Source organism: Plecotus auritus (assembly GCF_963455305.1).
Source record: "Plecotus auritus genome assembly, chromosome: 8".
Lineage (NCBI taxonomy): Eukaryota > Metazoa > Chordata > Mammalia > Chiroptera > Vespertilionidae > Plecotus > Plecotus auritus.
The window spans coordinates 90,917,715-90,931,341 of NC_137782.1; the positions used below are offsets into that span (position 1 = coordinate 90,917,715).

Consider the following 13,627-nt stretch of genomic DNA (forward strand, 5'->3'; position numbering starts at 1 on the left):
CACCGAACAGACTGTCAAATTACAGCGGGAAGGCTGGGGAGAGTTGGCGAGGGAGGGAATTAGATCAACCAAAGGACTTGTATGCATGCGTATAAGCACACCAATGGACACAAGACACTGGGGGGTGGGATGAGGGCACGCGACAGGGGGAAAGGGAGGCTGGGGGAAGGTCAATGGGGAAAAAAAAAAGGAGATATGTGTACTAATATATGTAATACTTTAAACAATAAACAAAAATTAAAAAAAATAAAAAATAAAAGTCAGCATGATTTCTGAACAAGGACTTGCCATGCAGGCTCAGGGCCGCACAGCGTGGGAATGATTGTAAGCAAAAAGTAACCTTGCAGCAGACAGGGGTGGGCAAACTTTTTGACTCGAGGGCCACAATGGGTTCTTAAACTGGACCAGAGGGCCGGAACAAAAGCATGGATGGAGTGTTTGTGTGAACTAATATAAATTCAAAGTAAAGGAGAGGAGGGGAGAGCAAGAGAACCGGATAGAACAGCCAGATCCTGACCGCGGGGCTGTAGTTTGCCCAAGGCTGCGTGTTTCTACTGAACTCAGGATGCCTCAAGCCTCACAGCGCAGCCTAGTGGAGAAATCAGGAAGTTATCTAGATTGTAGTGTTTTGTTTTTAATTAGCTAGGCACTATGCAGTGCTTTCTCCTTTTCTAAAAAAGAGAAAAATATAGACGCACTAAGAGGAAAAATATAAAATTCTCCCTTTATCCCCCTACTGAAAGAAACAACTACTAACAATTTACAAGTTTTTACTCTCCACTCCTTTGGGTGGAAGGATGAAACGTAGGCCAGCGGGCAGGCAGGCATCACTTTCCTCAAAGGGTCCTTCTGTATATGCTATTGTGGAACCTGCTCTTCTTGATTAACATTATATTATGACTGTCCTCACACGCCCATGATTCTATTTCTATATCATCCTTGTTTCTGATGTCCAGTGGAAGGGTGGTACCATAATCATTATAAAAGCCGTCCTATTGGAACTTTTCTATCTTTTCAGCTTTTCTCTTGTAATGCTGGAACTAAAAAAAAAAAGTCGTGTGCATGAAAATTTGCTCCTTTTATCAATAAATCCCTCGATGTCAAATTGCTCATTGAGAAAGCATGCATGTTTTAGGACTTTAAAACTGGGTACTGCCCAAATGCCATGGTTCAAACAAGCCTCCCAGCAGTCCAGGTAGATGATTAAGGGTTACTGAAGATTTCTGCTCTGGCCAGTGTGATTAAGTGGTTAAAGCATTGGCTCGAGCATCAGGGTCAAAGTTCGATTCCCGGTCAAGGGCACGTACCTGAGTTGCAGGTTCGATCCCCAACTCTGATCAGGGTGCGTGCAGAAGGCAACCAATTATATTATGTATCTCTCTCACATCTATGTTTTTCTCTCTCTCTCTTTCTTTCTCTCCCCCTCTCTTCCTCCTTTTACTGTCTCTAAGAAGAAATGGGAAAAATATCCTCAGGTGAGGATTAACAACAACAACAAAAAGTTATTGGAGATTTTAGAGGCAATAAAAAGAACATAAAATATTGAAACGTGAAAGGTAGATTTCTGTTGCCTTCTGAAATGTTTTCCATGAGGGGGCTCTAAGCTGCAATGACGCTGATCTAAATCTGCTCCTTTCCCATTGCTCCTTCCTCTTTGGGAGAAGAGAAACAATGGTGTTCATTTTTTCTGCTTACATTAACTGAATCAATCTGGCCGGACCAGTTACCCAGTAAGATGCTTTTTATTGCACATCATCAGATCAACACCTGTTATAATGCTCTGTAGACATACCCTCAGGATACTACACACTCGGATCTTGGCAGAAGTCTAGCACCCAGCACGTTCATGGAGGGGCCTCATTCATCTGCGGCACAGATTGGGGCAGGGATGCTATCCTGAGATTAAATAAACCGGTTGCTCATCGTAGTCATAGATGGAGAGTGGGAAAAATCAATCAAAGAAAGCAATTCATGCTTGCTCCCTATAAACAAGGGTTTCCCACTTTCCCAGCAACTCCTCCACTGGAGGAGGAAATGAATTTGTCAACTTGATTTCCAATGGCAAGTGAAATATGGGCAGAGAACTATGCATTAAGATATTATTTTCTTGTTTCTTTTCTTTTTTGAAGCAGTCATTACTTTGGGGACATTCCTAAGGACACGTGAGTTGGCACACTCTTAAACAAAGTTCACTGTGCGTGAGATGGAACAGAAACATACATTTGCTGTGGGCATAGAGTGGGTGGACAGTGATCCCCAGGTAAGTAAGTCATGTTAGGCAAAGAGATTCGTGGAAGCTTCTTCTGTTCTACGATTATCCAACAGGTTCTGACTATGGCATTTCACATTTATTAGAGGAAAAATATCCGTTAAAAAATGACTTCAAAATGCAAATGCTAATAACCCAAAGCCTAGAACCTGTTTGCCATCTGTTTAACAGACACTTTCCCGTAGTGGGAGAACTGGTGAATGTTGGCAGAATTAGGTGGCAGACTTTCTAAGAATGTCTTGGCATTGTGCAGAAAAGGGAAAAAAAATCACATACTTTCCCCTGAATTTCCTGATTAGACCACCTTCCTCCCTGACCCAATTTTACTGATCAGCCTCCTACTTTCTTGTGCGGAAGCATGGGACTTGGTTGGAAGGTCTGTAAGGAGGATTCTTCGAAAGGTCGGGGGCCTCTGAGGGGACCTTGCTGAAGGCAGCAGCCCCTGCCTTGACTTTTCCAAACAAGTCCGATTCCCCGGGGTGTTTTGTTAGAATCTCTATGTTTAGTCTTTTAGACCTGGCCTTATAGAAGCATGTGCTCTCTCAAGGATACCTATCCTGCTGATAGTATCTACAGCTTAATTTTAGTTCAAGCTGTTGTGACAATAAAAACCTAAGGAGGCAGGTGAACAGGGCTACTTGGCAGCGATAGCCAAGTAGCGCCTAAGCCTCTCTTTCACAGAAACGTGTGTGAGAGCAATCTGTTCATCTGCCGCTCGGGGTCTGCCAGTCAGCTCCAGCACTTTCTATCTCAGAACTCTATTATTTCATTTATAGTCCTTTTCATACCCAGGAACGATTTGTTTGCTAATTTTCTTATTTATTGTTTATAGGATGAAAGCTCCCCTGAGGTATGTGGTTCTATCATCCCAGAACCTAACACCATTCCTGGCTCAGAGAAAGCACTCAGATGTTTGTTCAATGAATAAATAAAAGTATTCATGTCTCTTATTCATTGTTTGACACCTGTCAACGGATGGACTCTGGACTGGATTTACAGTTTATTAACCAGATGGTCACCTTAAGTGGCTTCAAATTGTGATAAGTGCTGTGAAGGAAGTAAATATTTTAATTTACTCTCAACTCTACCACAGACAATGACAAGGCAGTGTTACAGTAAGGGACACCGACCCTGGCTGGCCCGCTGGGAATCCATGGAGGGGTGGGGACTCGGGTGACAGGAGAGCGAATGCCCCATCTCAAGGGAGAGTCACAACTCACGTCCCACAAAATTTCCCATTTTCCAGAAATGTCTGAAATGTGGAATCATATTGAGATCTCCTAATTTAAAAATATTGTCAATTAAAATATTATCAATTAATTAAAATATTGTTTAACACACTAGGTCAAATAATACCATTTCCCAACGTTGGTCTACATGGCTAACAGCATTTCTTAGAGCTGTTCCTTGGAAGACATGCCCAGCTGACTGGACAACTACGGTAATAGTTATACGGACATTTAAGTTTGAGAAACACTCAGCTAAACAAAGTGAAGTGGGTGGCTTGCTGCAGGACTTCTCAGAGCTTTTAGTAGACTGGTGTCCATTGTGAGCCAATAGTATAAAGCAAGTAGTATTTTCCAAAATTATTTGATGGTGGAGTGCTAGTTCTAGGTCGATTTTATTGGACTGATGTTTCCAGAAATTTTATACATACAGTAGATGTCTCAAAAGGTTCAAAGTGTTCCGTCTTGTTGAACTTCCAGGCACAGAGGCTAAGCATGTAGGCTTTCTAGCTGCGTGATTCTATGCAACTGACTTCATCTCTCTGTGAGTTAGTAACCGCTCAATACCTCAGGGCTTTGTTCTAACCCTGGAGGGAATGAATCAAACTGGATATCATGAAAGGGACAGTTAATTCACAATTTATTTTGCAAACTCTGCATCATACCCTTCACTTGATATTTCAACCATGATGAACACCACAGCAGGTTAAAGTCTGAGTTAAAAATACCAAATAAATGGTACACGTATATGATTTTACCTAGTTTACCTAAGTGAACGCATTTATGTCAGACATATATTTTGAAACCATGTTCTATTTAAAGGAGCGTTAGGCAGAGCAGACAATGAGATTGCGATAATATATTCAAGCATCCACTGGAAAGTGGTAACAGAGTGTCATCCTCAGCCTAGTCAGGCAGTTGGGAAACATGATTCCTGCTATGAGTGCTGGGCATGGGAGCACCCAGGTGCATGAGAAACAGTCAGGCAGCAAGACCACTGTCTCCATGTCTGAAAAGAAAGTGATTACGGTGGAATAGAGTTTTGCAAACTTTAGATTGTGACTCTTAGCGGATTAGAAACTAATTTAGTGGTTCAAAACTGACATCGGATGAAGTGAAAAAGAAAAAGAAAATAGCAGCCTGTGTTAGCGCTGTACGAATAACATCATTTTGTGTTATGATGTATGTACATGTTTGTTTCATGTATGCACATGTATCTATGGTCAAGATGTGAAATCTATTCTTACTGTGGGTCATAGTCAAGGTAAAAGTTAGTGCAATAGTGTATTAAATAAATGATGCTGCAGCAGCTCTATAGTTCCACACACTTCATGACTTCCTGATAGAAAGTTGGGTAGGAAAAAATGTATCTTCTTCTATCTGTGGTACATCATCTTTACCAGCAGAGCCTGCTTTCTTTTCTTTTCTTTGGTTAATCCTCACCTGAGGATATTATTCCACTGATTTTTAGAGAGAGTGGAAGGGAGGGGGAGAGACAGAGAGAAACAGCGATGTGAGAGAGACACATCGATTGGTTGCTTCCCGCATGTACCCTGACCAGGGCCGGGGATCAAACCACAACTGATATGTGCCCTTGACTGGAATCAAACCCGGGACCCTTCAGTCTGCAGGCTAACCGGCTAGGGCAGAGCCTGCTTTCCGCTGAAGAAATTTCCCAAGCCTCCTTTCTAAACATAGACATGTGACTCAATGTTGCCCCTGGGTAAGTCTTAGGAAACCCCTTTCATTTGATAGGACATTGTGACGATGACAACTTGCAACCAAGGCAGCCATCTGAAACCACAGGGCTGACCCTGTGAGCCTAGCCAGTCCACGAAGGACACTGGAGAAGAGGGACTGGGCCCGGGGCTGTGACAACCCTGAGCCACTCCAGCACCCTGCCTCTGGGGCTCTTACGGCCTCACTAACTAAGCCGCGATGGCCTGGCCTTGGGGCCCTGAGGTAAACAAACCAAACCAAACCAAAACAAAACGAAACACACAGATTATAATTCATTTGGCCTTCTAATGTTGGACTCAAGTGATTCTTTTTTTAATTATTATTTTTAATTTGAGATTAACTTGGTATTTATGATTTCCTATTTACTAACATTTTTGAATAGCACTCCCTCAAAGTAATAGTATTCCATTTTGCCTATTTGCAATCTTATTGCCCATGTTTCAAATACTAGTAATTGGTAAAAACATAATGTTGAACATGGTAAGTATGGGGTTGGCCAATTCTCCTTTAGCTGTGAAACTTGGAATAAGTGAGTTGGTTTCTCTCAGGCTTTGATTTCTTCATCTCCATAAATGCTAAAAACACAGACATCCCCCGGGGAGTTGTGGTGTTTTAATGAGATGATTCCTTCGAAATGATTTTATCACAGAATTTAACTTAAGATATAGCATGTGAAACATGCCAGAGGGATTCATGCTGCCAGAAGCCCCTCAGGAGGGGGGACATCTAGTCAGTTTCAGAACTTGGGTTGAAGGTGAAGTAAATTTTTGATAAACAGAGAGAAAAAGAAATACTGGCAGAGAAAACTGGGAAGCAGTGGACATCTGCCAAGGTCAAGGCTGGCCATACTAATGGGAGAAGTTTAAGGGAATAGTGGAAAATACACTTGGAAATATAGAGTGAAGGGTGTAGAGACCCTTAAACATCAGACTAAGAAACCAGATATAATGGGTATGGGCATTTAAATTCTATTGTTTCTAAAAATAATTTCACAACTCCTGCACTTTTAAAAACCTACATTTGGACTTATGTCTTTGGTTATGTAGCTTTCAAATTAGATTCAACTGTGCTACCTCTGAAGTTCTGGTTGAGGACTATAGAAAGGAGGAATAAAAAGACTAAAATGTGGAGTGACAGACAGGGACAAAAACCAATCATACCTAATAATAGACAAACATATAAATTGACGGTAACTCCACTACGCCCACAGCCAATCAGAGTGAGTATGCAAATTAACCCAACAAAGATGGAGGTTAATTTGCATACGTAGGTGCCCAGCAGCCTGGGTCCTGGGAACTTTCTTAGCACCCAGGTCACTCCGAGGTAGGCCCCCCTGAGTCCTGAGCAACCTGTGAAGGGCCTGAGCTAAGGGGTTCCTGGGCAGGGGCCGAGCCGGGCAATCAGAGGGAGCTGGGGGTCCCCTGCCCAGGCCCCAAGCCCCGGCCAGAGGCTTGGGGCCTGGGCAGGGGCAGAGCCGGAGATCAGAGGGAGCTGGGGCTCCCATGTCCAGGCCCCAAGCCCTGGCCCGAGGGTTGGGGCCTGGGCAGGGTCGGAGCTGGGCAATCAGGCGATCGGAGGGAGCTGGGAATCCCCTGTCCAGGCCCCAAGCCCCGGCCAGAGGCTTTAGGCCTTGGCAGGGGCGGAGACAGAGATCAGAGGCGATCGGTGTGAACTACAGAGGAAATACCTTTTCTGACTGCTCATTGGCTAAGCTCCCTGTTTGCCACTGGTAATATTCTTAGTAACCTGGGTATAAGAATCCAAAAAGGTGATCTAGGGTTTTTCCACCACACTCCTGGAGAAAAAAAGGAAGGTCCGCTGCTGGAGGGCTAAGAAATGTCATATCCTGCCCTAGCCGGTTTGGCTCAGTGGATAGAGCCTTGGCCTGCCAACCTCAGGGTCCAGGTTCGATTCTGGTCAAGGGCATGTACCTAGGTTGCAGGCTCCTCCCTGGCCGGGGCCCAGGTCAGGGCTCATGCAGGAGGCAACCAATCAAAGTGTTCCTCTCACTTTGATGTTTCTCCCTGTCTTTCCCTTTCTCTTCCACATTCTCTAAAAATCAATGGAAACAGATCCTCAGGTGAGGATAAAAAAAAAAAAAAGAAAGAAATGTCATATCCTATGAAAGACACACCTTGAAAATACCTAAAGAAAGTTGTCATTTTTTTCATGGTGAAGGGACTGGAGTTTGTGTTGATGAAAACACCTTGGTGGCTGTGGTGACTGGCAATGGCTGCAGCAGCGGGGTGATGGGGCTGGTCATCCCCTGAGGGCTTCCAGTATGTGAGAGGGGGCAGGCTGGGCTGAGGAACCCCCCACCCCCAGTGCACGAATTTCGTGCACTGGGCCCCTAGTATCCTAATAATAGCTACATTTTCTTTCTTTTTTTTTTTTGTTTCAAAATGCAATATCTCTATGTTCAGTATTTTACATGACATTTAATTTCCACAAGTGTGAATCATGTGAGCACATGCTGGGTAGTATTATTATCCCCATTTTACAGATGAGGAAACTGAGGCTCAGAGAGGTTAAGTAACTTGCACAAGGTCACACAGCCAGTAGGCGACAGAGGCAGAGTTGAAACCTAGGCTCCTTGACTGCAATGCTTCTACTTGCATTGACTACTTTACTAAAGGTATTGACTCTATAATTCCAATCCTAAATGACAGCGGCAGGACGGAGTCACCGTTCACTGAGATGAGGAAGCCTGTGCATTGAGCATGTAGGCACTTTGTGGTTGTGGACATATGGAGGCTGAGATGCTCGGTGAGCGTTCAGATGGAGATGCAGTGAGCATTCAACTCGAAGAGGCAGCTGGATAGTGCATCCTGGATTTCAGGGGTAGATCTAGGCTGGAGATAGAAATTTAAGACTCGTCAGCAGATACTGATATTTAAATCCTTGGGACCAGGGGGCAATTTGTAAGGAAGTGAGGGTAGTGAGAGAAGATAGCTAAGAGCTGAACTCTGGGGGACACCAAGGTGAGAGGGCAGGATCCAGCCGAGGAGATAAAGGATAGCAGCCAGGCAGGGGGGCCCGGGAAGCAGGTGCGGATGCTGCTTCAGGAGGGGCCTATTGTGTCAGGTGTGAGAGGCAGGTCCAGAAGGGCAAGGACGAGACACTCCTGAGCTGGCAGCTGCCCTGAGGGTGGGAGGTGCCACATGGCGGCAGCTTTGACAAGAGCACTTTCTGGGAGGACAAAACCTGAAAGGAGTGGTTTAAGACAGAAAAGCGGAGGAGGAAGCCAGACCACTGAGGATCTTTCTTCATATCTGTAGTCAGAACGAACTTGCGGATCAATGTAAGTATCATAATTCTCCTTTAAAAAATGGTGCCTCTTACGGAACTGTATGCTTACTGAAGGGCTAGGATGGTGATTCATCTCCTAAATGCCTTGCACAAGCTTGGTGTTTAAATAACAAGTGCCGAATTTAATTAAATGTTGAAAAGAAAAGGAATAGTCCTGTTTCCATCTCACGAATTTGTGCTTGACAACACTTTTGAGGGACCTCCTCCTGCCCCCAACACTAAGACACTTCTGGAAGCCTGGCTGACAACAGAAATTGTGTGTGTGTGTGTGTTTGTGTGCATGCGCGTAAAGGTCAAATTGTCATTTTGTGTGTGTGATGAATCTGCAATGCGTAGCGCTGGTTCAGTGGTTGAGAGGAGAGGAAAATTAAAAAAGAAAGTCTTATCCTTGCCCACACGCTGACTCGTGGGAATCCCAGCGCAGCAAAACCTTCCAGACTTAGAATTTATCTTTTCTTGGCCTACGTAGTAAATGCTGCATTTGTTCATGAATCCTGGCCTTGTTTGAATCCTGCTTTGCCCTGAATGTAGTTTTATGAGGCACAAAAATCAGACTGTCGAACTGGAAACAGAAGATTTGTGTTCCCCCACAGAATGAAATGGTGGCATCTTTCTCCCAATTCACAGCTCGGTGGGTTTGTGGCTGGAATTCCAATCCGGCTAGGGGCGAGGGGCCGGACACACCTCTTGGCTTGCGTGCGGGAGGGGAGGGAGAGCCACATGGCTGAGCCTGAGGCATCATTCACTCCGCGGGCTCTGAATCAATACACTGGCGGCCATTTATGCATAAGTGCTACTCCCCCCAGAAGGCCATTGATCGAGGAGTTTTCTTCCTGCTACTCTCTCAGGGCTGGGTTCTCTCATGACACTTCTAGAACAATTGGTGTGTGTGTGTGTGTGTGTGTGTGTGTGTGTGTGTGTGTGGCTCCGGAGACACACTGTGCCGCCAGCAACCAGATGAGACCCCTGAGCAATCAGAAGGCTGCTTTTTTGTGTGAAAGATCTTTGCAGGCCTATGTACTTACATATCCCCAAGTTTACAGACTGAAGGAGAACAGTGAATGGCTAGTTCATGACATGTCTGTGTTTTAATATGCAGAGTACAGAGTGGCATCCAATTCCAAGGTACCACCAGCAAAGACTGGAGGTTGGTAGTGTCACAAAAACAGATGCACATTTTGTTCGTGGACCTAAGGACGTGGACTCACTCAGAGAGGAAGACAAGTTACAATGCAGGGGGGGGGGGGAGGGGTCTTCTGAGAGGTCACTGTACCTTCAGAGCATCTCTCGGGTCTTGACTATATCAGATACCAGCCATGCTCCCTACACACACCGCTCTTCTGACTCCAAAATCATTTTGAAAGTCATTCCACTCAAATTGAGGTGCTCCCCCTCAGAGTCTTCAATGAAAAGGAAAACAGAGCTGAGAAAGCACAGCTTGGAGACTTCTGCACTGTTCTTGAAACAGGAATGGGTTGGGTGTGCTGGGTTTTCTGGGGACGTGCATGTGTGTGCATGCGTGCGTGCGTGCGTGTGAAGTGTGGCGATCAGATGCTGACCTGGTTTACTTCCTTAAGATGGGGATTAGGAGGAGGCACTCGACACCTGTCCCAAGGTGGGTCTCCCACCAGTAGCTCAGTCTTTCCCTAAGTCAGGCAATGGTTGGCTTCAGATGCCCCTGTGAACAAAACAGTGACTATGCAGTGGGTCACACGCTCAGGATGGGCTTCAGAGCTCATGACCTATAGCGTGAGCTCCATCAGTGTCCGCACTCAGAGTGAAGTAGCACACAGCTTCTCAGATAGCCATGAATTCTGATGACCTACTTAGAGCCCCGAGCCAAGCACCGTTCTGCGAGAGGTTATATAGCGAGGGACTGTTCCCTGGGCTAGCGAGGCTAGTTCTGCCCTCTCGGGGTTCCCTCTCCAACACCTGACCCGCCCCCCAGCAGACACCTGACACCTCGTATAACACCTGTGGGGCTTTTATCCTCTTCCCTGCTGGACTGCACACTCTCTGAGGACAGGAACGCTCTGTCCTGTCCACCATGTGGCCGGGCCTCACCGTGCCTCGCTGTGGCACACTCAGCAAAGATTTGGTGCCTGGATGCATGGAAAGACCTACTTTGAATTAGACAGAAAACAAGTCAATGGGCTCCCGAATTGGTGCATTTGGGAAAGAGGGCATTTGAAGGGAAATTGTTCTAAACTTTTGAAGGAAAATTTGAATATCGTATTTCTTAGACTCAACTTTTACAGGAACAGCAAGAATACTGATAGTAAGAAACTAACAACTGATAGCCCAGTGATCATTTCCCAGTTTTACCGTTCAGAATTTTCAGCTGCTGTTTAATATTTACAATGTAACTCTTCGCACTACCCTAGGTGTGTGAAACTGCAGAGCAATGAGACACCCTCCGTGTACCGTGTCTAGAACAGAGCCTGGCACGCTGTAGGTGCTCAACAAGTGGAGCCAGTGCCAGCATCCGCAGCGTGGCCGTGCAGTTAGCTGTTATTAAGACAAATATATTGGTCATCTTGACACATGAGCATATAATCAATAACTCAGCCCAGCTAATTCTTTCCTGGTTCTAACCTCAACTAGAGGCACTTGATTTAACCCTAAAGTCTGAAAAAATACTGTCATTTAAAAGTCCATTAACTAAGGAAACAAATCCCTTGAAAGACAATGTATTCATTTTTATTTCCTTCTTCATTCAAGGATCTCTTTTCTCTGCCCTGAACACAAACAAATATTTTCATGGTTTAAAGTTCATGCTCTTCTTAAGATCAAAAGAACCTGTGCCGTACAGGCCAAAAAAGTGTCAAGAAAAAAAAAAAAAGAATTCTGGATACCTCCTTTAAAAAATAATCTAGTTTTTACAAAGGTATTACTCCAGGTTGTTGAAAAATATTTAGTACATAAAAGAGTCAGCCCTTATCGGTAAAAGCTCTTTACATAAACCCACCCTTTACTGCAAAGACAGTGAAAGACCAATCGGGCTATGAAAAGTGGGAAACGAAATGTGTTCCATGGGAAGCCCCTAAGCCGCCGAGTTGGGAGGGTAGTTAAGTCTTTAGGAACCTTTTTATTCTGCTAACGCCTTGATCCCAGATGCAACCTGTCTTGCTTCCTCTTTGATAAATGGAAGGAGGGATTCATTTGTATGTAACTCACCTCTGCTGGCTTTTACATAAAACAGATTCCACAGCTGGGACTGTCTGCAAACAGATGTTTCTGCTCCGATGCACAGGAGGCACCGCTACCATGTGCTGTTTGTTCCAGGGGGCCAGGGCCTGACACCTGCCAGGGCCCCGGGTGCCTGCAGAGGCATCTGTGTGCCATCGTCCTGCCCAGTGGCCCCAGAGGAGTTCGCACCCAGAGGAGACGGACTGTCCTCTCAGCACTTACCCTCTCTGTGGGGACATCGTGGGCCGGCCCGGGGAAGCCAGGGATGTCGAAGGCCTGGTCCTCGTGCGCCGCACACTCGGTCTCCTGGTGGCTGACAGCGGGTGCCTTTTCCTGTCCCTTGTCCAGTTTGAAGAGTTTGTTAAAAAAGCCAGCGTCCTTAGGCTTAGAGGGGGCCGCTCCCCCTGACTCAGGTGGCAGAGGCGCAGGTCCCCGAGTGGCAGCGAGGCCGTGGTGGTCGGCGGGGGTCTGGCCGGGGGTTTTATCGGGGCCGGGCCCCCGCGCAGCTGCCGGCCGCAGGGCCATGCTGTCACTCGCGCCTTTGTCCCCTAGGGCGCCCGCGAAGCTGACATCGGGCTGCCCTGGCGCACGGGGTGGCTCCGATGAATCCTCGCCTCGGTCTCCGGTACGCCCTGGTACAGGCCGAGAGAGAGGCAAGAAAAAATGCGATTTAGCAGCTGGTGCTTGGGGTTTGGCCTCCTTCCCGAGATTCTTTCCGCTGGCAGCCGCGACGGCGCTGGTGTCCACTGTCTTGGGGGAAGAAGCGGCCACACTGTCTTCCTGGACACTTATCCCCAAATCCACTGCAAACACAAACACAAACAGCCGTTATTCAGCCCAGCCCCGCGAGGAAATGCAAGTGTGGGCAACGGACGACACCGCTTCACACACAAACGCCACCGCGCACACGGCAGGCCGTCGCCTGCAGAGCAGAGGCTGGCTGTCAACTGTCCCCAGACGCTACTCCTCTCAGGAGAGAGGGACAGAAGGTCCCGAGGAGGAAGCCGTTGTTGGGAAGTCCACACCAGGTGCTGCATCCCCCAGGCTCAGGTTGAGGACTTCCTGCATCTCCGCAGGGACCCCTGAAATGCACACTCTCACGCTTTCCCCTGGGAGGCAGGAGCAGGTAGGAGCTTGGGCTCTGAATCTGGAAGAGGTTGCTCAGCCCTGGGACTCCTGGCATCCGGGTTGGATCATTTGTTAGGGGCCCATCTCCAGCATTAGGGTGTTTAGCAGCATCCTTGGCCTCAACCCACCAGATGCCAGTAGCATCCCCAAGTTGTCACAACCAAAAATGTCTCCAGACACTGCCAACTGCCCCCTGGTGGCGGAAGGGTGTGTGAGGGGTGCTACTCGCATTTGAGAACCACTGAGCTCTTATGCCTATTTGAATCCAGGTTACTCACCTGTCTTGTGCCTTGGTGGTCTGGTACAAGGAGGCGTTTTGTTATGAAGATAGTGTGCGTTAGCATTCTTAGAGCACGTAGAACTGTGCCCGAACACTAGCTGTTGTCAGGACGCATGAGTAAGGAAACAGCCAGGGAGGTTATGGGTAGAAATCTGCTGAGAATACTAAAGGATCTCAGAAACGAAGACTCAGTAAGTTTCTACTTTAAGGCTAGAAGAGCAGATGTCCACACGAGAAGGCAACTCAGGCCTCAGGCTGGCGTGGCATCAGGCACGTGGGGTCAGACACATCGGGTGAGCTGCCCGGGACCGCACCTTCTCCAAGGAGGACTCTGCTGCCGGCATCTCTTTTGCTTTGACCTCTGCATTGACCTTCAACTGCCTTCTTCTCTAGGTCCCTGTTATAAAGCAACTAGAGGCCTGGTTCGTGCACAGGTAGGGTGCCTAGGCCTGGCCGGCGATCAGGGCCAATCTGTGGGGCGACCAG

The 13,627-nt window shown here is 46.8% G+C and overlaps 1 protein-coding gene across 2 annotated transcripts in view; it reads right to left on the minus strand.

Annotated features, from left to right (window-relative positions):
* BCAS1 (brain enriched myelin associated protein 1) overlaps positions 1-13,627 on the minus strand; it is a 78,716-nt gene that overhangs the window by 45,025 nt on the left and 20,064 nt on the right. For both annotated transcript variants that reach the window (XM_080686952.1, XM_080686953.1), the window contains exon 4: positions 11,956-12,536. In XM_080686952.1, the coding sequence (XP_080543078.1) occupies positions 11,956-12,536 (581 nt within the window). The remainder of the gene's footprint in view (positions 1-11,955; positions 12,537-13,627) is intronic.